The following is a 24,237-nucleotide window of genomic DNA, read 5'->3' on the forward strand; positions in this document are numbered from 1 at the left end:
TCAGCAATTTTTAAATTTTTGCTTTTGTTACTATGCTATTACCACGTTGATGAGGTAATGTTTTCCCTTTTCTACTCGTTCTTATTTAAAAAAAAGTTTTTTTAATCAACTAATTTATTCTATTTTCCGGTCTGAGCTAAACCTCAAATGGAGTGCTTGATTCGTATTTCGAACATAACGATCTATATATTGACCTCATAAGGGTAAAAGATTTATCTTTTCTTCTTTTTTGAAGTAAAAAGTTGTTCTTTAGGCGAAAAGGCGTAACACGGTTAAAAATAGTCTTAAATTCGTTCCAAAATCAAAGTTACGAAGAAGGGATACATATTGGCTCTATCCTACCCAAAGCCGTATCCACTGGGGGTTAGGGTTTCCCCCCCCCCCACCCCGAAATGATTGTCTAACTCGTAAAAACGTAACAAAAATGCATTTATAAATTTTTTTGATGCGTTAAAGTTTTTTATCCCCCCCCCCCCTCAAACAGAAATCCTGGATATGGCCCTTATCCTACCATCCTTATCATACTGATGGTTTAGATGAAGGTTTGTCTATTTTTCTTGTCAGGTCAGAAGGCAATACTTCTTTTAAAGAAAAGTCACCAAATAAAAAGTAGCCGATGGAAAATAATATCAGTCCTACTATAAACGATTATTCGCAGTTGATTTGAAATCAGTTCTTCCTCATAAAAAAAATATGTGACTAATAAAGATTCTAATAAATTATTCAAATATCAGGAAATTTGAAAAATGTATCAATACGTGAACGTGTACTAATAATTCACTCAATTTATCCTTACCTAAAGGCGATGCTCTTTTTCTATGTGGTACCAAGGAAGGTCTCTTGATACCTTTTTATACTCCAAATGACTACTCAATCATTTCTTTTTTTTTGCTGTTTTAATGAATTATATCATTTACTTTAACCTCTTTACTACTACAGTCTAGCTCAAAGAGTATGGGTTAATTAAAAGTGCGGACTGGCGCTAGTGGCGATAAAAAAAAAAACTCAACGTCATCTAGCGTTTGGTAACACCTAAGCATTTGATTTGTGTACTTCGTGAAATTAGTGTCGTAGATAGCGTTGACGTTATTTTGTCAACACTAGCGACAGTTTCCACTCGTATAAGTTACCCCAAACCCTGTGTTCTAGCTATTTAAAATGAGTGTCGGTTGAGGTTTTAATTCGAGGTCTTGAATTGCACTAATTGCCTGATTCCCTTTTAAAAACTGTTTATGTTTATATAGCCTAGTTCTGGTCAAAATAGTTAATTTTTCAATAGCATGAATGGTGTGAAATGATGTCCGGCTTCTCTCATGTCTTTTGTATATAAGGTTACTTTGGTAATCTGCAGTTATCCTCATTGTGTTACTCTCTTTATTTTTCTAATCACTAATCTTTCTTTTATTAATTAGAAATTAAAGTGTCCTTTTAAAAAATATTGTTTTCGCAACAACAGTAGAGTTGCCAACACTTACTGCCCGACAAAACAAAACAAAATCGCAAAGAGAGGAACGAGGACAATAACTGTCAGTCAAAAACAGAAGAAAAAATTATGTAAATATTTCTGCTGAGACCTCCGCTCATCTTTTCTCGTGGCAGAATAATAAAAAAAAAATGCCATTTTCTTTGCGATCTCTTCTTTGCGATTTGTTTTTGATTTGTCATGATTTGCCAATGTGGTCTCAGAAATTGTTTCCTTAATGCCCGAGTAAACATTGCCCGACCCCCATACTCCTTACTGTTCGAGTAAATATGGAGTCAATTAAGAAGAAGGGGTACTTCAATGGGGGAGTATGTTTACATTTTTAACACGATATAGTATTTCTGAACTAGAATGACAATCATTGAGGTTTTTGGAAAGTTTATTGTAATTGAATCCTAGAAAAAGATTATGAGTGAAACAGGTGCCAAAGCCTGGTTGATTTTGTATGGATTGCCTAATTCATAAATGTTTTATAGGGGAAGTGATTCCATTTTTGGAGACGGGGGAGAGAAGACAGGCATAGATGGTCCATGTTTCCTAGGTATAACGCTTATTTACTGCGCTTTGACGAACTGACCTCCTGTCCTGCCTCTTGAAATAATTATATGCGAACGTGTCAAGTGCTAGTGTGTTAGGTGTATAAAAATAAACATAAATAAATTGTATTTTTAATATTTTTAATCAATAAACATAAATAAACTTAAAACGAAAATAAATTATAATCATATCATAAAATTATCAATTTAAAAGCAGGTGGTGAAAGAAAGCTTCAAAGGAGATAAATTCTAGAATTAATCTACTTTTGCTAGTAATTTCTGACGCTTTGGAATTAACTGACTCCTAGCAGTCATCAGTAAAATGGAAACTTGGAAAACGCAAATTCGTGCTCCTTAGAATTAGTATTCTAAAAAAATTACTGCTTTTCATAGCATGAGCCTGGGAATAATAAACTTTGCCCACTTGAAAAAAGTTGTTTTTGCCAGAATTCTTTACCATGAAAATAGCAGAAAATTTTGGTATTTGATAATATCAAATTGTTCCTGATGCAAATTAATGAATTATTAATGTGATTTAAGATGTTTTGTTACATTTTTAATTTTAGATTGATGAACTCAAAACTTGCCTTCGGATAAACGAGACTAAGGTCAAAAGATCAACAGCAAAAAGACAAAGATTTGATTTTCTTTCTGTAAAGAGGGTATCAAAAATTGATTTTATTAATTTATTCTTTATTATCGTAAATGTTTTAGTGTTATTACTTAATAATTTATGTTATTCAGGAGCACCGAACTGAAATGGATGCAAGATCTGGAACTTTCCAAGCATTTGAGCTCTTTGGTCAACTTTTGCTTAACAACAATCACTATGCAGCACCGGAAGTTAAAGACAAATTAGAGAACCTTAATCAAGCCAGACAAGAACTTGAACGAGCATGGATGGCCCGTCGAGTTCAACTTGATCAATGTTTGGAATTGCAGCTTTTCTACCGGTATTTACATTTTGAATATTCGGATTTAAAGGATCAAGGTCACTTCTCAAATCCCATTTATTTTCGCTGGACAAAATGTCTGCTGTTAGGTCTCTTTCAACAAAACTAATTAATGAATTGAAATTAACGAAACTAACTAATGAAAACATCAAGAGCTTGGAATTTTCCCTCGTTTGTGGATTTTAATCAAAATTGTATTCTTTGAAAAATTGAAATCTATGTTATCTTTGTTATCTGTTTTTAATTATGGCAATAGCTCTACAAATCTGTAAACCGTTAGAATTCCGTTGGAATTCCGTTGTAAACCGTTGGAATTTTCCCTCGTTTGTGGATTTTAATCAAAATTGTATTCTTTGAAAAATTGAAATCTATGTTATTTTTGTTATCTGTTTTTAATTATGGCAATAGCTCTACAAATCTGTAAACCGTTAGAATTCCAAGTTCCCCATTTTTGAAAATTCGGATAATGGGAAAATATTCATATAGTCAGAATCAGCCCTCGTCACCCTCACCCTCTTGGACAGGAGTAATCCCACACATTGGTACAATATATCCCCAACCACGTATTGCACTCACGTTCAACGGCAGAAAATCAGGAGGTCGGTACCTGCGCTAAGCAGACCATTGGTCGGCATGCGAAAAAGTAAAAGTTTTCGTACAATATACTAGCCTCTTAAAAAACCCTATCTCTATTCCTTCCCTTTAACCCCTGTTTTCCTTCTTGCCGTCTATATCCTGCTCCCCTGAACCAGTGCCACACCATTGCAAATCCCACTCCACCCCGGAATTCGAGTTTATACAAGTCCGTAATTTGATCTCACCCATTTCCCGACGGCCAATCAAAACTATTTGTCCTTCAAACTATTTGTCCTACAACAATTTGTCCTTCCTTCTTTCCCATTAAAACCACTCTCCAAAACTTGCGGGTCTAACAGTTTTCATGATCCAAGTTTGATAGAATCTCTAAGGTCTAATGACCTTTGCCTTGTTAATATAGTATCGAACCCTTATTCTCCCTTTACACCTTCCATAAAGATGCGTTTCAGAAAGTTAGAGTATTGTTTTCAAAGTTTTCATTAGAGCAATTCCCAGGAGGGGGGGGGGGCTGTTTCTGTATTACAATGCAGGCTGTTTCTGTATTGCTATGCTATCTAAAAGTGAAGCCAGATTAATGCACTCATTATCTACTTGTCTGATGTTCAAACTGTAAGGTAGGGTAGAGCTAAAAATACCGTAAAACAAGTACCGAAAAGATGAAACAGCCTTTGTGGAAAAAAAACTCAATCCCAGATGGAAGATTGAAGATAATTATGGAAAAACGAAATTTCATATTTCAGAATCTTCTTGTTAACCGAATTTTATAGCCAAACAGTTTCACTAAAAATTATTAGAAGTGCCAAGGACATCAAAATGAAAATATTTTATGGCCCCTAACTTTTTTTTTTTTTTAAGATTGTTCTATCTTGGGTCTATTCGTACCTGAAAACCGGGGTTCTCTTAGATTTTTTTCTCTGAGTGTTACAAAGTTATAAGCTTCACAAGCCAGGCGCAAAGCTTCGCCATTATTGCCATGCTCAACTTTAAAGCTAACTCGGTAAATTTAATGATGCTTTTCTTATTTAATCAGTACAGGCTAGTTTATTTGCTTGCCATGTATCACGGGATGGGGCTGAGCGGGGTGGTTACTCACGAGGCTAGAAGTAGATCTTCAAATAGTTGATTTTGTGACAGTGGAATGCATCATGTCTGGTTTTTTCCTATTGGTGTATGACGCCTAAAAAACTAATTTGATATTTTGTTTTAAATGATAATAATTAAATAATAAGATTTGTATTTTTATAATCAGAAGAAAATAGTGATTCCATTCATATGTGAATAAGTTTGAAACACTGAAGGGATGAATGTAACAAAATCTGATAAGGGTTTTTTTTCCAAAAAGATGTTCATATAAATAACTCAATTAAGAAATAATTTTAAATGTATTGTCATGAATAGTTTTAATAATAAACATATTGCTTCATAGTTAATTTTTTTTAGCTATTCATTGATATACACATTTCTTTCCAATTCCTATTTGGTAACGAGATGATATGGTTATATTTTTACCTAATTTTAGTCATTCAGTTGCTTTCTTTTGCCCAGTTTTACTGCCAATTGATGATGGTGTTTGGTCTTGTGCTCAAGGAATTCGGGGTTTACCGTTTCTTCAGCTTCATGAAAATAGTGTGACCTCATTTTCTTCTGGTTTTTCACATACTCTCTCTACTTTCAAAATTTGCCCCAGCTAAGTGTTAGAACTGTATGTGGAGAAATCAAGTTCCCAGGTTTATCTAGTTTTGAAGATGCATGTGTCTGTGTAACTTTGCATGTAACCAATTCAAACAATCAGATATCTTCTATTTTTCTTGGTGCTTTAAAGATATCCTTAAAATGTAACATGACGTATGCTTCAATTATTCTTCTGTCTAATTTTTTCGAAGTAAAACGAAATCAGGAAAAAGATATGTAAACTAAAACAAAAAAAAATGAAAAATTATGTCAAAACGGGGACATACACAGAAGGCAGGGGTATCTGGGTGCCCGGGCCCACGCTAAAATGTCAAATTGTTAAATAAAGGTTTTTTTTACTATTCCCCCTCCTGCAATTTCTGTACTACCACTATCTTGTGCCACGTATGTTTTTAGATTGATGGTATGTTTGACTGACTGTTTATTTGATTAATTCAACATAACAAAAAACATATACCCCCAACAGATAGCAAAGCTCGTAAAATTGGGTAAAAAAAAAAAAAAAAAAAAAACAAAAAAAAAAAAAAAACATTTTATCATCATAACAAAAGAGAGAAAGAAAAAAAACCTGGTTAAAGAAAAAAAAAAAAAAAATAACAAACATAAAGAAAGCAAACGCTGGACAAGTGAGGCACGGAAGGCTATCCCAACATGGGTAACAAATATAAACAAAAAAAAAATAATAATAATAAAAAAAATTTCTATTCCACCATCACAGGTCAATACATAATTTTAATATTTTCTTCCTTAGAACTGATATTTGCCGAAATGATGCCTCAATTTGAATTCTATCTTTCAGTCTATATTTATTTGAAATAAATGGTATTTGGTATCTAATTGAAAATCTAGATCTTTCACAAGTTTAATATCTATATCTCGGTTGTGCATACCTAACCTGAAGTCTTTCATAGCACACTATTTGGTATTAGAACAATATTGAGGGAAAGGTCAAGTGCAGTGGAAGTTTGTCCACTGCCTCTATTGCTTCTTTTCTAGTTTTTTTCTAACCATTTTTTATTTCTTCTTTTCCAGACATAAAAAAACAACTGTTTGGATGTATATATTTTATGGTAGAAAATAAATTCTTCAGCCTGAAATTAGTTTTTAGCTGAAATAAAAACCCATTCATCGTTTTGACTTCATAATGGCAATTTATTAGCATACAACAGTTGTAGTCGCGGATTCACTAATGCTTAATATAGTATATATGCTACTGTGAATGTCCGAAATGTGGTTAATGTCGATATTCACCGGTGAATGGCCGAATGAATTTTTTCTCTGTGTCGATTCAATTGGCTTTGCGAATCAGCTTTTCCTGTCCTATGCAAGCTTAGATGGTAAAAGTTAAGGTTAGGTTAAATTAGATTAAAAATCTCAGAAATGGGTTACAAACCTAACATAACCTGTCACCATCAAACCTTGCATAAAACTAAAAAAGTTGACTGGCAACGCTGACTAAATGTAAGGAAAAAAAAGGTATTTTGGACATTCACGGTAACATATACTTAATATAATGCTGCCCACTGTTTGGGTATGTTTTTTTTTTTTCTCTTCTTTTATAACTTTTTGGGTATTGATTTCGCTTATTTTTTTGGTGGGGGGGGGGGCATTACTTTTTTGGATTCTTTAGTTGTTTAGGAAGGTTTTTTAACGTAGTTTAGAAAGACAAGAAAACAATTAATTAGTTTTCATTTTTCACATTGTTCTTGTTTAAGAATTTTCCTGTTTTATTGTTTATTTCAAATTATTGTTTTGGCAGTTACATTAGAATAATGGATTCTAGTTCTAAAGCCAAGATAACATAATGTAATTACACGTTGTATGCAAAGGGACAGAAAAGTAGAGCTTGTTTTTGTTTTGGATTGGGAAAACTGAAATTTCTAGAAAGGTTTTTCAATGTATTTTAGGCTTTATTCAAAAATGTCATGGAACTTTTTTTGCATCCATAATTTCTTGGTCAAATTCTTTACAATTTTCCTTGTTTTTGTTTTCTTGAAAGTTTGTTTATAGTTTTTGCGTTTCATTGACAAAGAATGACCGTTCTGTCTGGGTGTTTATTTGTGCGTGTGCTACTGTTATTTGTGCGTGTGCTATTGTTCAAATTATAACCGAATTTATAGTTAATGCTTTTTTTCCCTTTTCTAGTGATTGTGAACAGGCAGAGAGTTGGATGTCTTCACGTGAGGCTTTCCTTGCTTCGGAAGAAGTTGACTCAAGGGGAGACAATGTTGAAGCTCTCATTAAGAAACATGAAGATTTTGACAAAGCCATCAATGCCCAGGTAGAATGTTCAGATTTTTCATAGATATTAGCCTATTGAAAGTTCGTATGCTGAGAAAAGTTTGTATTTTGAGAGGAAGAATTCTTTTATCAAAATATGGCGAATATCTAACTACCTACATCCTCCAGTATTCTCTTGTATGCATAAGAAGTCAAATGATCACTGGGTTTTCGGTGCATTACTCACCTTAGTGACAGTGGCATTATTTCATCAAAATCCTGGGGGGGAGGGGGGCAAAGTTGGAGCCAGTTTTCCTAATTCAAGTGAAAATGACAATAGAAAACGAGAAATGAGTCGTGTATTACCATAAAGGAAAAGATATACTAAAGAAAATAACCTGTTTCTCTGGATACTTGAATTATGCAAGCTTTTCTTAATTTTGACAAGATTTTTACAGAAACTAAATTTCAGCTGGGGGCAAGGGGGGCAAGTTATGGTCTGGAGGGGGCAGTTGCCCCCCTGCCTTATAGAAAATTACGCCCCTGCTTAGTGGCTCCGGCCTTGCTATTGCTTTTCGCTTCTCCTTGGCCATAACGTCGTACTAATATTATATATTTACCGTTTTTGTGTATATTATTGTTGGTTTTAAGGCGAGTTTCAACCGTCTGAGAAACGAAAAGCGTAGCTCAGACGCTATATTCATTAGAATTTGATTGCAGAGATCCAATCAAAATTTAGAGTTTGATATAGAAAATAATACATGTATAGTATGAATTAGTTGAGTAACTTTTATGGTAGAAGAAGTATCCGATAAAAGAAATAATGTTATCTTTTATTGTTGACTTTTCACCTGCCCGTTGTAAGTGATATGTAGTCACTTTTTGGGTTAGGGGATCGAATTATTTCCATGAATGAGGGGGGGTAAGTTGGAAAACAGTGAGTTCTTTTTTTTCGTTTTGTTTTTTTTAGCTCTACAATAGGTACCAAATTTTGATATTCTCTGATCTGACACTGAAAATCTAGTCTTTATAATTTTATTGAACTCTATTTCCTACTTCTCTTTCCTCCCTTCTCTCTCTGTTCTTTCTTTTCTCCCATCCCCATTCTATGTCTATTTCCTAAGGGATCTGATTATGTTTCATGTGGTGCTCAAGGATCCATCGGATGGTAAAGACTTGGTCCATGCAGTCCATCTCGGGTCGAAACCCCGTCATGCCTGTGGTCGTCTTTCTGACTAAGCTGAAGCGGCTGAGGAGAAGGATTACAAATACTTTCTCTATCCATTCTCCATCCTATATTTACTAATTATCTGTCTTTATTTCTCTCTGTCTCACTCTCCCTCTCTCTTTCAACCCCTTCTTCAATATTCTTGTTTTCTATAATTGATATTATGTTTAGGAAGAGAAAATAGCTGCTATTACCACTTTTGCTGATCAATTGATTGATGCTGAACATTACGCCACTGACGACGTTCGTGACAAGAAGGAGCAAGTTCTGGAGAGATGGCGCAAATTGAAGGAAGCTCTTATTGATCGAAGATCAAAGTTAGGCGAATCACAGACTTTACAGCAATTCTCCAGAGACGCCGACGAGGTTAGTCTTATTTAGAAGAATCGTCAGAATTACAGTTCGTGTTACAAGCGAATTTTAGTTGACCAGTAGGCTAATATATATATATATATTTTTATATATATATATATATATATATATATATATATATATATATATATATATATATATATATATATATATATATATATATATATATATATATATATATATATATATATATATATATAAACAGTAATAACAGCCACCCAGAGAAGTAAAAAAAAACTTGTCCGAGGGGGTGGCAAAAATACATTTGAAAATAATACAGGACAAAGGGAAAAAAAAGTAAAAAAACAATAGTACGACATAATCGGCATCGCAAACCTTACAACAAACAAATTCAACAATACTATTAAAATCATCCCCCGAGGGCCACAATAAGGTACTAAATGATTTATTTACACACACACACACACACACACACCCCCCCCTAAAAAGGTAAGAACAAGAACAAAAGAACTAAAATCATACTTGGTAAATGAAAAGGATTTCTTTTATTTCTCTCTAGAAAAGAAAAATATCTCTATTATTTTTAAAACTCTGATCTAGATGATTCCAACTTCTAATCCTCCCATGAAGCCCAGAAAACGTCGACCGGGTCGAAACAATGGAATATTAATCTCTCCAGAAGAGCGAGTGTCTTAATTGTGGATCATGGATCTCAAATTAACTAAACTGTCCAAACATGAAAGATTTGTACCATGATGTAGCCTAAAAATAAACAAAAGTGTGTATAACTCTCGTAGTCCAGAGGCTGGTAGTATCCTTATACGCTCTTAGACGTTCCGCGCTGAATCCCAGGGCTATATGCCAACCAACAGACGAACAGCGTTATTTTGAAGAACTCGTACAGGCCGGACAACGGAAGCAAATGTACCAAGCCAAACGCTACTACAATACAAAATATATGGATGAAAAAGGGAAAAATAAGGAGGCGTAGGACATGTGTAGGGAAAAAATGCTGAAGTTTTCTCATTATACCTAGGTTACGAGACAAAATTTTACTCACGGATTGTGCATGGCACTTGAAGGATAAAATCTCATCAATATATACCCCCAGGTAATTAATCGATAAAGCACGCTTTAAAACTCCACAATGTGCAACAATTTCATTCATCCTAGGATAAAAAACAGGAGATCGGGGAAAAATGACGAATTTTGACTTACCATGATTAATCTTAAGCCTATTAACCCTAAACCAAGAATCTAACTTATCCACATTATCTTTCATCAATGTCAGGAGTAATTCTTATGTCTTTGCAGTGCTGATAGCCACAGTGTCATCCGCAAATAATGACACAGTTTCATTCTTGACACTTTTAGTCATATCACTAACGCTAAAACAACAATTATGGATACAACTAGGCATATTATTAATAAACAAAAGGAAAAGAATCAGGCCAATGATAGATCCCTGTGGGGCACCACAACTGACTGGGTGCAATTCATATTTTAAACAATTCAGCTCTGCAAACTGGTATCGGTTACTGAGGAAACTCCGTCTAAGATCGAGAGCTTTACCTTGGATCCTGTAAAACTTCACACTTTTCCAAGAGTAGACCATGGTCAACTGTATCAAAAGCCTTCATTAGGTCTAGAAATACTGCATCAACCTTAAATCCTTTGTCTAAAGCCACATTAATAATACTTGTCAGAAATATCAATGCATCCTCCGTCTTCCTATTCTTCCGGAATCCAAACTGATTAATATTCAAAAGATTAAACTTCTCAAGAAATGTGGTTAACCGAGAACTAAACGATTTTGTAATAAGACGGGAAATAACTGGCAAAACTGATATTGGGCGATAATTACCAAGATCATTTCTGTCACCACCTTTATAAACCGGTGTCACTCTTGCATACTTTAAACAATCTGGAAACTTACCTTGTCTGAAACAATCAATAATTAATGATGTTAGAATGCTAGATATAGATGGAAAAATACATTTCAGAATTTTTAAACTCATCAAATCACTACCAGACGAACTATTTTCCATGGCATACATGGTATCCCTTAGCTCGTCCACGGTAATCCTCTTTAGATGCAACGATACATCTATAGGGGGTGGTAAAGTGGATCCAAAAGGTGGATCTCCTGGTATTGGGCATTTCATATTGGCTATTTTTGAACCTACTGAAATAAAATGATTCTGAAACTTATTACAAATCGTAAAATCGTCTGCAGCTATGACCTCATTTACTATCACTTCAGATGGTAGTATATTAGGACTCTGACCTATAACACTACGGATTATTTGCCAGGTCTTCAATGGGTTTCCAATTGGGGTTAGACTTTTTTTTTTCAGAGGTAAGTCATTTAATGCTGGGAAAGAAATGGTGGTAGGATCGCTGATAAACACCTTCTTGGCTTTAGTTTTGAATATAGACCATCTCCAAAAAAAGTTTCTTGCTTAGCGCTGTAGCTGTCCCAAGCTAGATAATATTGTGTATATAGCCCTTTTGATGAGCACTATAAACAAAATGATTTCTTTGTAATCGAAGTAACTAGGCGAGATAAGTTGTCTGTTCGTGATTTTATTTAGGATAAACATAAATAAATAGTTTACCCCCCCCCCCCCTCCCCCATTGACCATGTGTTATTGGTTACTAAAGATGGTGTAATATTCCCTACTATTGAAGGCACGTTTCTTTAATATCAACAGAGTCTCCATACTCCTCTATGCTAGTGAGTGCTGAAAAAAAAAACTAGCTGTCCAAAAAAGTATTCTCTCAGCCGAAAATATATCCCTGAAGAGAACTGTAAATGTAGGCCGGCAAAAATGAGTATACGTCTGAAACTTGTGGTAGAATAGGCCAGGCTATTTTTAGTGCCATTTCAAGACAGAAGAGGCTGACACCATTGGTGAATGTTGGTCGTTTAAGGTTGTTCGAAAATAAACGTTACGGAGAAATTATGACCGAGGTCTAAGGACGTCTTAAACATCCCTAGTACCGGAATGGGAAGAGGCCACAACTACGGCCTGGGTTTGGGATGAGTTAACGAGTCGTCGATGCCCTCCGGCGGATGTAGGGTCTAAAGTAAAGATAATAAAAGAAAATAAAGTTAAATACTAAAACAAATAAAACAAAAGTATAAAATGAAAACAACATGGAATGTGTCTGATCTTATACCATGGAGATTATTTAGACCATTAGACCTGTAGAATGCGACAGTTTGTATTTTTGAACTAACCATAAACTCTACAGCGCTTAGGATACTTTACAATGAACCAGTAATACCGTAAATTGTGACGATTGTGACGATGGCCATTCAAAATTTATGGTCATTCAAAATTGGACCATGTTTTACAATTAGTCCTAAAATACATGCGATCATTAAGTGCTTTTGCTATTATTTGTCAACGTGAAATAACAATGAAAATATGAAGTTTGGATTCTTTTTGTATGTGGTATGAATTTGTTTTAAACGCAATTAAAAGAATTGTCTGTATTTATCCCAACAGAGCTGTTACATTTGAGAAGCTAATATACTTAAGATGATTGATGACCGATAATTTGTTGTAGCTGTTAGGGGCTTGTTCCTGCACCCCTATCACCATTTCAGTTTTTTTCAAGTCCCAGTGTTTACTATTTGTGGTCTGTTGTTTTATAGATCGAGAATTGGATGGCAGAAAAGCTTCAATTGGCGACTGAAGAAAGCTACCGTGATCCAGCCAATATCCAGTCGAAGCATCAGAAACATCAGGCTTTCGAAGCAGAACTGGCTGCCAATGCAGAACGTCTCCAGTCTGTACTTGCTATGGGTCAAAATCTAATTGAAAAACGTCAATGCGCTGGTTCTGAAGAGGCTGTACAAGTAAGTTTGGCTCCACTTTAAATTTCTTCTTTTAACCAGAGGTGTCAATTTTGGAAAGGAGACCAGAGGTGTCAAATTTGGGGAAGGAGATTTTTTTGTTGATTTCTTTTATGAAGACACAAAACAATTTTTTTTTTTTTTTTTTTTTTTTTTAATTTTAGGGAGGGCATTTTGTTGATCTAAAAATTCATATTTTTCAAAATGTTCCCCTATTCGGTGACCCTACCTGAAACCCATCCTTGTCACTTCCATTATACTTATTATCAGGTGGTACTCTGAAAAAGTCAAATGTAGATTGACGCCACCCTGTTCGTTTACGTGTAGACAATGCCATTCCTAAGAGCCCAAATTTTGTTCCAGTTGATTTGTCAACTTGTCACTTTCATTATACTTATTATCAGGTGGTACTCTGAAAAAGTCAAATGTAGATTGACGCTACCCTGGTCGTTTACGTGTAGACAATGCCATTCCTAAGAGCCCAAATTTTGTTCCAGTTGATTTGTCGCTATAGTGGATTAACCAATTTCAAAACTGCTATAGTGACAGAAACAAATATTTTCAAAAGACAAAAAAGCTGTGAGATTCGGCACAAATTTTATTCCAGTCGACTTGTCGCTATAACGAGTTGGCCTATTTCAAAACTACTATGTTGATACGGGAATACTTATAGACTATCATTGAGATTACATCCGCTTATAGAGCTTATACTTGCTGTGATACGTGCCTTATTGACTTAAATTTTAGTATTTGCAAGGTAATTTAGGAGAATATTAACGTTCAAAATTATCAATGAACTGTAACTGGTTTCGGACTGTCAAGAAAAATTGTGATGCCTTTATCCAATTACTAATGCTTGAATGTAATTGCCAGTAATATGATTAGGAATAGTTAATCAATAAATCAAAACAGTAATTCTACTCTTTTTTTTACTTTTATAATTGTATTCTCAAAGTATTGTGTATTTTGCAAATTAACGTGAATCTAGGGGCACTCACCCCTGCTTTTTTTTTACAAACACAGAAAGTGGAATTAGTTACCGATTTTTTAATCCTTATTTAACTGAATATTCTCAACTTATAAATTTTAATCTTATAATTACTCAATCAATTATCTTGTTAAAACTGAGGTTTTTCTGTATGTTTTAATTGAGTGTAGTTATAAAGATTCAAGTGTAGATACATTCTATTTACTCTTGTAATTTTACTTATTTAGTTTTATCCTTTTTTTTAGCAACGGTTGGTATCTATTTCTGAGCAGTGGGACATCTTAACTCAGAAAACGCAAGAGAAATCAATGAAACTGAAAGAAGCGAATAAGCAAAGGACCTACATAGCAGCTGTTAAAGATCTAGACTTCTGGTTGGGAGAGGTTGAGTCTCTTCTTAACTCAGATGATAGTGGTAAGTTATTGCAGAGATTGAATTAGATAAAAAGTTGCACTGTTTATATCTTTTAAAAAGCGATCATTTACTAGCTAGACTTTCCTTTTATGCATTCTTAATATCGGTAAATTCGGACCAGAAAATAAACAGATAAAAAAAAAATGGAATTGATTATTTCAAACCACGAAGATTGGTATTAAAGAAAACTATTGCTGCATAAGTGATGAATCACTCGTAAAAAAATCATTTTCTAAGTCGTACCTAAAGATGTAAAATTATTGTCAAACCACCTATCAATGCCCTAAATTTAAAATTCGTAGTCGATTCATCTACTTATGACCTGGTGTAGAACCGCTACAAAAGGCCGCATTATCATACTTGAAAGAGAGTGGATGATTTCAAATGTAAGTGCTTTTTTACGTGAATCGCCAAACGAGCTCGCCTGGGAACAAAATTCTATGCTTTGATCAATGATCGGTTTTCGTGGAAAAATTGAATCTTGAAACAGAACGAATTACACTGCATAGCTCGATTTTGACAAAAACAGAATTTTTCTTCGACAGGTATGTTTCCCGTCAATCGGTTAGAGAGACGCCTGTATTTTCAACCGCCAAAATTGTGTCTGAAGTACCGCACCTAAAAAGTTTCCTATTTAAGCGCTTGTAAAATGTTCAAAACGCATTCCTTTTTTGATTGGGATTTTTAAGGGAATTTTCTTTTAAGAAGGTTTCTTGGACGCCTGTGGAGATTCTTTTTTCAATCGGACATACCTGGCTAAATTCACATAGTGACATCGTCTGGTAATTTTTACTCAGCAATTCTGTCTTGTTTTTTTTTTTTAATTCAGCTTACGTATTGTGTGGTATTTTCTGTAGAATCAGCTTACGTATTGTGGGTGTCCAAGATAATTCAGGTTTTTTGGTTAATATTTAGCCTGGAAAGTAAGTATTTTACATTTAGATTTTTTACCATTCCGTGGTAAACACAACTGCAAAAAGAGGACATTCAATCGTTGTCTGCGTTTACGTTATATTCTGTGTTAAATTAATTTGTGAATTGGAAATAAAATGTAGATGACTTGCAACATAACTCTTAGTAACATATTTCTGTTTCATGTATTTTTCATTCTTTCAACAGAAAAAAAAAGGTGAATTGTCTCTTTATGTTTTGTAGATTTATCCATGTTTCGTATTGTATTGTAATGATATCGTATTGTAATGGAATTAAATATAAAAAAACACTTTTATTTTTACTGAAAGTAGGGAGCAACATTAAAACTTAAAACCAACACAAATTATTACGTATATGAAGGGTCCACATTTTTGCAGATAGGAGCTTGAAACCTCTACAGTAGGGTTCTCTTATACGCTGAATATGAGGGTGTGGTTTTATTTGGATTCTATGACTTTTAGGGGGTGTTTCCCCCTTTCTTCAAAAATCAGGCAAATTTTCTTAGGCTCGTAGCCATTGATGGGTAAAATTGAACTTAATGAAATTTATATATTTGAAAGCAGCATAATAGTCCGATATTTTTGATGTATCTATGGGTATCAAAATTCCGTTTTTTAGAGTTTCGGTTACTTTTGAGCCAGGTCGCTCCTTACTTACAGATCCTTACCACGAACTGTTTGATTGATTGATTCGACCTACTGACTAAATGCTCTAAAATGTATTTAAAACTACCAGACAAGGTGGGACTTTTTTCAGTAGATTTCATCCAAGTTCTAGTACAGGAAGGGGCTGATTGTTTTTTTTTTGGGAAGGGGAGGGGGGAATGAATTCTTAGTAATTGGTTAATAGAGTTTTCTTAATTGTTTTTTGTACCTGAAGTGCCGACACATCTTTTAGTTGATAATATATTACTTTAGAAAACTCAGTTTAATCAAAAATAGTTGCTATAAAAAAGTTTGCTAAGTTTTAAGTCGTTTGTGGGGGACCTGGAGCAACTTTCAGGCTACTTAACAGTAACGTTTATTCCATATACTCTTATTTTGTGTTTTCAGGAAAAGATTTGGCTTCAGTTCAGAACCTCATCAAAAAACATCAGCTAGTGGATGCCGATATTCAAGCACACGAGGATCGAATCATTGAAATGAACGAGCAGGTAAATTATACCTGCATATTTGTATCCATGTGCATGTCGCTGTAGCATATTTAATTTTTCAAAAGATTTTGAAGTCTCTCCGTCGTTTCAATCAACAGGTGCTCAAAGCGGCTGTCATTTTGTAGCAGCGATGGGAGTGAATTCAGTTCACTTGGATTGGATTGGTCAATTCTGGTTTCTTATTGGAAGCTGACTCATTTGTAAATACAGCGTCCAGTACTATTTTGTCAATTACAATTGTAGTGGTTTATATTGACCTTGGAGCACACTTTCTACCCTATCCTTTTTCTCTGCAGAAACGCGTTTTATGTATGTACATCAGATCACTTACATCGCTATATATATATATATATATATATATATATATATATATATATATATATATATATATATATATATATATATATATATATAGTATATATATATATATATATATATATATATATATATAATTAAGTATTTGTATAGGGCTGACTGGCATATTGAGCTTGTATTTTGAGACTAGATTCTGGTAGTTGGTTTTTGAATGTAATTTCGAATGTTGAGGACTTGTATTGTTGGATCGTTCATAATATGGTATTACATTCTGTTTACGAATAATCTCAATCTACTATTAAATGATAATAATTTGTAGAAAACAATATATAAACGAATGTCATGTCAGTTTACGCTGAGTACAGAAAGTCTTTCATTAGCAGCTTACTTCCTAGGAGAGTCAAGTTTCTACATTAAAGATGAAAGCAGCCATCTAAAACTCAAAATAATTGTTGTGGCATCCAAAGCCTTTTAAGAATGAGGGGTGTTTCAATCTACTTTGAACATCATTTATTTTCTTTTTTCATAAAACGTGTAGAATTGTTTTAAATTTCTTAAAACCAATTTTTGAAATAAACCCAAAAGTGGAGCCCTGCATTTGCAATATAAACTTCCTTCTAATGAAGGAGATTTATGAAATTTCTAATGAAGATAAGAAGTATTAATTAATTGTTTGGGTACCCATTGTTTTAGATTTAAGGCTTTTAGCAAGTTTGCTTAAAATTTGGAATTATTGCTTAACAGTAGTGTTTTCATTGAAAACCTTTCTTTCTTTTTAAGTGTAATTGGGCAAATTTAATCGCAAATTTCGTAAAATTCTGGTAACAATAAGAAATAACGTTGTTTGAAAAACTTTTAGAAGCCATCTCAATGAACTCCGAAAATAATTTGTATGGACACGTTCTCCCTAATCTTCATTTTCTTATCTAAATTCGTGTCATGTCAAAGGTAGTCAAGCTTCTTTTTTGCCTACTCCTTGGGAAGGTGAATAAAAAGATCAAGGAATTCTTTCATTGGCACATTGGCACATTCAGTAAAAGAGCAATACAGAGTAGAAGTCAGTTTTAGCCCCAATAAGAACTAGAATGCATGAACCAGGCCGAGATAAAATACCGAATATTCTCAGCTTGAATACACTTTAAGTTTTTGGGTCGGTCAAGACAAATGGATGTCACTTTTTTTTTACTACATGAACCAGAATCACACCCTGTGAAGTGTTCCAGTCAAATTCCAGTAAAATACTATTTTCACCCAAGTGCTTGTGAACAGTGTCGAAGATAGACGAAAGATAATGTGCGCCCACTTTTTGTTAGATTTGGTGTCTTATAGTGAAATACTTCAGGGTTATGTTTGTATGTCACTTCTCTGCTGTTTCCCTTACGATACTGTTTGATTTTTCAATTATGCCAGCTTTTTATGTTGATTTTTATTGCAGGCTAACAGTTTGATTGAAAGTGGACAATTTGACGCGCCAGATATTGAAGAAAGGCGTCAATCCATTAACAAAAGATATGAGAAAATCCGTTCTTTAGCCGCACACAGGCAGGCTCGCCTGAATGAAGCGAATACACTGCATCAGTTTTTCAGAGATATAGCCGATGAAGAATCATGGATCAAGTATTCATACCTCTTTTTCAACCACTTATATTATTTTGCTGTCTATCTTCTTTTATTTATGTCTTGTCTTTTTTATATATTTTTGTGAGATGTTAAAAATTGTAGCTGGATGTTAAAAACTGCTGGGCGATAGTAGGAAATCCTACCAACAGCATTATTCTTCTTGCATGTCATTTGCCTAGAAGTTATTTGACGAATGAAGTGTGTTAATTTCTGACATTCTAGGTAGTATAAGATTGGGTGAGGGGTGGGGGGGGGTCGGTGGGTGAATCACGTGTTCTTTATTTTTTTATTTATTTGTAAAATCAGACTTATTACGCTAATTAAATTTTCAACGAAGGTTGTATAGTTCCTCATCTTTTTTAAGCTGTCTTTCTATTTTCCAACACCTTTTAACTTGGTTATTGGGACGTGAGTTGTTTTTCTTCAGCTAATACATGTTGCCGTCTAAGATTCTTGTGATCGTTTAAGCATGTCAGGATTCTTTGTTTTTTAATACTTTCTCTTTTTCATCATTTGCTTTAGAATCTAGGTACATTTATTGTTGTAGTTAATAGTTATTTGAACATAATATCACACTCACCACCAGGTACACACTACACCACCAGGTACATAAAAACCAGATACATTTATTGTTGTAGTTAATAGTTACTTGAACATAATATCACACTCACCACCAGGTACACACTACACCACCAGGTACATAAAAACCAGATACATTTATTGTTGTAGTTAATAGTTACTTGAACATAATATCACACACCACTGCCCTATGGGCCTTTTTTTTACTGGCCATAGCTCCCATCTTCAGTCTTGGCTGTCGTTTTATCTCAAGTTGAGCATTGTGGTCATTTACAAATGTCCAAGGAATAAGATAAATCCAGTTTTGTTATATAAATATTGTGTTGGATTCCCTTGTGTACTAATTTGGGTTCCCTAGTCTTTTTCGTGGTGTTAAGAAGTACTTCAATCAAAATTATTTACTTGTTTCAAACTTGTTGATGATTGCCTTAAACCTTTGGAAAATTAAAATCCTTCCTTAACATGATTTTGACTCTATGGGCCATTCTAAAAGCACGAAACTAATGGTAGACGCTCCTTCCAGGTATAGTCCTTTTTATAGACTGATGTTAAACCAAGGAAGAGAATGTCTCAACAGTTCTATAGTGAATTAAATAAGTGTTAATAAAGAAGTTTTTGACAGTGACTCAAAGAAAAAAAAAACTCAATTTCCGTAATTTTTAAACATTTTTAGATACTGTGAGGTAAAAAGAAATGAACATGTAACTTCAAAAAAAAGGTTATCCTCCGGTAATATTTTGAGGAATTTTACAAACAGCTGTATGGATTATTCCACTCAAGGCTTTAATTTTTTTAAATGAAGGGTGCATAAATCCCTCGTAAAAAGAGACCTGAAAAGAAAAGAAGAGACACAGTCGACCGTAAAAAGACGACTCGCGTTAAGAACAAGACGACTTGTGCGACACCAAGTGATTGCAGTTTCTGTACCGGACTGAAGTTTCGAAGAGAGTGTGTGCTCATTATCACCTGTATAAAGCAGCGTAGCATCATCAACAAATCATGCAAGGTCAATAAAAGTGAAGAAAGGAATGCTTGACTAGACTGACATAATTGACGACAACAAACCATGCTCTCCATTTAAAAATATAATAGGGAGCATTGACAAATATTATAAGCAGAAGGTTCCCAAATACGGAACTTCTAGGCCCTCTAAAGTTGAAAGTAACGAGTGTTTGGTTACCTGAATCCCCGGTCATGCTTCTCCCTGATAAATATTGATTCCAACAAAAGATACTCTTAGTCCAAACATGAGACACCTAATGCAAAATTATATTAAATGGGGTGTAATCAATGAAGTTACGTAGCCTACATCTATGTATCTCCTCGGAGGGATCTTGCTGTAATCAAGAGTTGAATGGGAAAGATACATAAGTGCAACGAAAGACGTTTCTTTTGAGTGTTTCTGAGTCTATCTTGTCGTTATATTGGCTAGTTAAAATACGCTTGTTTTAATTTAATATATCTAGGAACCGTGTAAATCCCATCCTAGTTTAACCAAACATCAGTTCTATAAGTGTAAAATAACGGAAAACATTCCGGATTAATGATTACGGTTTTAAAAATTACGGACCTTACTATTCCACTTATAAAAAACTAAAAGCTCAATTAGTTTGATTACTCTGAAGATGAGATTTCATGAATTGACTATGAACTCTTTCTTAAATGTTTGCTTGAAAGTATATGTAAGCCCCCCCCCCCCCCTCCCGCAGAATAACATTGTAATGGATTCGTGATACCGCACTAAGTAAATGAAGGGCTCTGAAACATGAGCTCTTTCAAGTATAAGGAATGACAGATATGTCTTCGCTAATTTGGTCCTGGTTTGATGAAGTATTTCAATATTTTGGTTCTTCATGCGTTACTTTTATATTTGGCCATTATTCCTGTTCGGTTTTTGTTCCACTTTTGCTTTGTATTTATTTTTCTTACCAACGTTATGTGGTTGTTTGTTAACTGTTCTATATTTTATTTTGGCGTATATTTTATATTTAACTATATATATTTATATATTTTATTTGATGTATATGTGCCAACTACTAGCTATTTTAATTAATAAGGTTATATTTTTTTCTTACAACTACCTATTTTTAAAAGACAATTGGATTTTAGGGAGAAGAAATTACTCGTGTCGTCCGACGATTACGGAAGAGATTTGACTGGTGTACAAAACCTGAAGAAGAAACACAAACGCCTTGAGTCGGAACTTGCTTCTCATGAACCAGCAATTGGCGCAGTGCAAGAAGCGGGTCAACAGCTTATGGAAGTCGCTACTTCAGGTGCCCCGGAAATTCAACAGGTTATTTGACTCCTCTTTTAAGTCTGCCTCCTCGGCCAATTCTAATATTTAGTCAAGAAATGTATATATATATATATATATATATATATATATATATATATATATATATATATATATATATATAGGCTATATATATATGTATTGGGCGGTCTTGCCATACCTTATATATATCATTAAAAAGTGTAAATTTTGTTGTTGTTTTTTTTTTTCGATCAAACGGAGCGGTACGCGCGTGTTACCAGGGAGTAATACAATTTATCGAGTACTTGCTTACCGTAGCTGTATTTTAGCGTGAAATGTTTGGCATAGTTGGCGCGGAAACCTTCTATGGTGAGTTCCTCTGTAAGTAAACGAGTATTACGTTTATTCGGACCATAAACGAGACCTAGATATTCAGTGAAGTAGACTTGTTGCTGAACCTGCGATTGCACCTGATAAATAAGGTGTGATTTCACAGCAGGCATTATGAACAGCGTACTCAGTCTTTTTAGCATTAACTGCAAGTCCTAGAAGTTTATAACCAGAAGTTAATGATTCAAGGTCTGTCTGGGGTAGAGAGGCTCGAACTAATTAGCAGGATGATGTCTGTGATGCAAATCAGTTTAGGATCGAAAAGGTCAATATAAAATCTATTGTTTATTGTCCTTGTCATAGTAGTAGCGAGATGGGTGGACTCAGTAGAGTTAGTATTGAAATAATGCGCTTTAGCTTACCTTTTTCTATGGATGTATACATTCCTACCCACAGGACAGAAAAATCACACTCGATTTTGATTCCCCTCTACCCCATACAAAGATAATATTATACTCTTCTTGAATGTTTAACCTGTGTCCTAGTATGTATGTATCAGAAAATATTTATGCCGTTGGGGATATGTTCATTGTCGGGCATCAGTGCCGAAAGACTCGACAAAGCAGAAAACCATTAGCTAATAAAACAAAAAACAATATTTTCGAAAGGAACAAAAACTAGAAACTAGTGTGCTTTTTTGCTAGAATTTGTGTGCTAATTGTTGTGTTGGATTGTATATTCAGGCTAGGGGGAACTCAAGCTGGCCACTAGCTTTATTTTTAGCCGGCTTTTTTCGTTTTTATATGAAGAAAAACTTGAATTACTTTTATGGCTCACTATGTTTACTAAAAACCCTTTAAACAAACAATCCCTTTCCTTCGATTGTCACTTCTTTCTTTTTTGTAGCGGTTGTTGCAGTTGCAGATGTCTTGGGATGAGCTACAGGGTATGGCCGACGATCGTGGAAAGAAACTTGACCAGTCTCTGGTATTCCAACAATTCTTAGCTAAGATCGAAGAAGAAGAAGCATGGATTAGGTAATTTCGATATGTTTTTTCTGTAACTTTTGATATGTTGCAACAGAAATTTTCTGATTGTAATATCTAGCACATGGTTGTGGAAAGTTGAAGTTCGAGATATAAAAAAATTTAAGCTAGTAGTAGCATAATATTTGTAAGCATGAATATATAATGAGTTGGAGGTATTAGGCTTGAGACTGTCTGTGCAGGATTTCGACTCTTGTTGATAGAAGGGCATTGCCAAGTGCTGAAAACCATGTTGTGACCAAGGTGGGCCCATGATTGCACAAAGCCTCCACTCATACTGGTGGTCCCAGGGACTTTTTGCTGTCCGGTTCTAAGCTGGCTTAAGCGCTTTGGTGTAGCCTTACACCAAAGAAGATATGTGATCCCCGTCCTGCACTGGTATCCGGATCATTGCTTTTCTTGATGGCAAAAAAAATTCAATGATTTAAAGAACATTAAAATTGGAACTTGAAATGTTATGACGTTAAAAAATGACTATCGTATCGACACTTCGACTGGCGAATTCAGACGGTTTGAACTGGACTTATTAGGAGTTTCAGGAACTCATATCCCAGGGGTAGGAAGCACGAAATTAGGTGATATAGAGTTTGTTTACTCAGGTAGGAAGGAATGGGTACATAGACAGGGAGTAGGGCTCAAGATGAATGAGGAAGCTGCTAAGTCTTGTTTACGCTGGGAAGGTATTAATGATAGAATACTAATTGCTTATTTTATGACTAAGAAGTTCAGGGTATCAGTTGTAGTAGTATATGCCCCTGTAGAACCGACTGAGGGAGATACTAGTGACTGAGATGAATTTGACTTACAGTTGCAGGAACAAATAGACAGGATCCCAGGTATAAATATGATGTTTTTACTAGAAGATTTTAACGCCCAGGTTGATAGAAATAGGGATAGATGGTATCCTAGCCTAGGTAAATTTGGTGTAGGAAAAGAGAACAGTCATGGCTACAGACTTCTGTAATTTTATAGGTGTATAAATCTAGTTATAACCAATACAGTGTTTGGTCATAAAATGGCCCATAAGTTAAACATGGTATTCACGTGATGGTAAGACAGCAAACTTTATTGATTGTGTTATAGTAAACAGAAGACTGGCAGGATCAATACAAGATGCTAGGGTATATATGAGTGTTGTTATTGATGTTAAAAGTAAAGATCACCATCTAATAGTGTCCAGGATTAATTTAAGATGAAGTTTCCAGGATGAGATTTGAGAGAAGCTTTTCAGGAACAGTTGAATACTAAACTTAAGAGTTTAAAAATTTGACAATGTGGAAGATGGTTGGAATAATTTTAGTAAAAAAAAATTGTGAAGTTGCTGGTGGTGTCTTAGGAAAGAAAGTTAGGACTGCAGCTGGAAATGTTAGTGAAAAAGCCTTAATGTTAAGAAGACTAAGTCACTAAGGCTAGGAATAAGTGAAGATGAAAAGGTGACGTTGGGTAACGAAAAGATTGACCAGGTGGGCAGTTTCACTTACCTTGGTAGTATTATTAGTAAAGACTGTGGGAGCAGTGAAGATGTTAAAAGTAGAATAGTCAGGGCTTATGGTGTTTTTTCAGAGTTAAAAAAAGTTAGGAAGAATAGGAAGATAAGTCTGCAAACCAAGATTGTATATTAGAAGCGACAGTGATGACAGTAGTCAAATAGAGCTCTAAAGCATAGGCACTCCAAAAAGCGGACGAAGATTTGCT

At 34.5% G+C, this 24,237-nt stretch overlaps 1 protein-coding gene across 6 annotated transcripts in view; it reads left to right on the forward strand.

Annotated features, from left to right (window-relative positions):
• Positions 1-24,237, forward strand: part of alpha-Spec (alpha spectrin) — a 161,085-nt gene that overhangs the window by 104,256 nt on the left and 32,592 nt on the right. For all 6 annotated transcript variants that reach the window (XM_089087795.1, XM_089087815.1, XM_089087821.1 and 3 more), the window contains 9 exons: positions 2,764-2,972; positions 7,407-7,542; positions 8,881-9,075; positions 12,707-12,910; positions 14,141-14,309; positions 16,295-16,395; positions 18,146-18,327; positions 21,019-21,205; positions 22,403-22,533. In XM_089087795.1, the coding sequence (XP_088943921.1) occupies positions 2,764-2,972; positions 7,407-7,542; positions 8,881-9,075; positions 12,707-12,910; positions 14,141-14,309; positions 16,295-16,395; positions 18,146-18,327; positions 21,019-21,205; positions 22,403-22,533 (1,514 nt within the window). The remainder of the gene's footprint in view (positions 1-2,763; positions 2,973-7,406; positions 7,543-8,880; positions 9,076-12,706; positions 12,911-14,140; positions 14,310-16,294; positions 16,396-18,145; positions 18,328-21,018; positions 21,206-22,402; positions 22,534-24,237) is intronic.

This window comes from Artemia sp. Qi Xiang Cuo, chromosome 1 (assembly GCF_049724085.1).
Source record: "Artemia sp. Qi Xiang Cuo chromosome 1, ASM4972408v1, whole genome shotgun sequence".
In the NCBI taxonomy this organism is placed as follows: Eukaryota; Metazoa; Arthropoda; class Branchiopoda; order Anostraca; family Artemiidae; genus Artemia; species Artemia sp. Qi Xiang Cuo.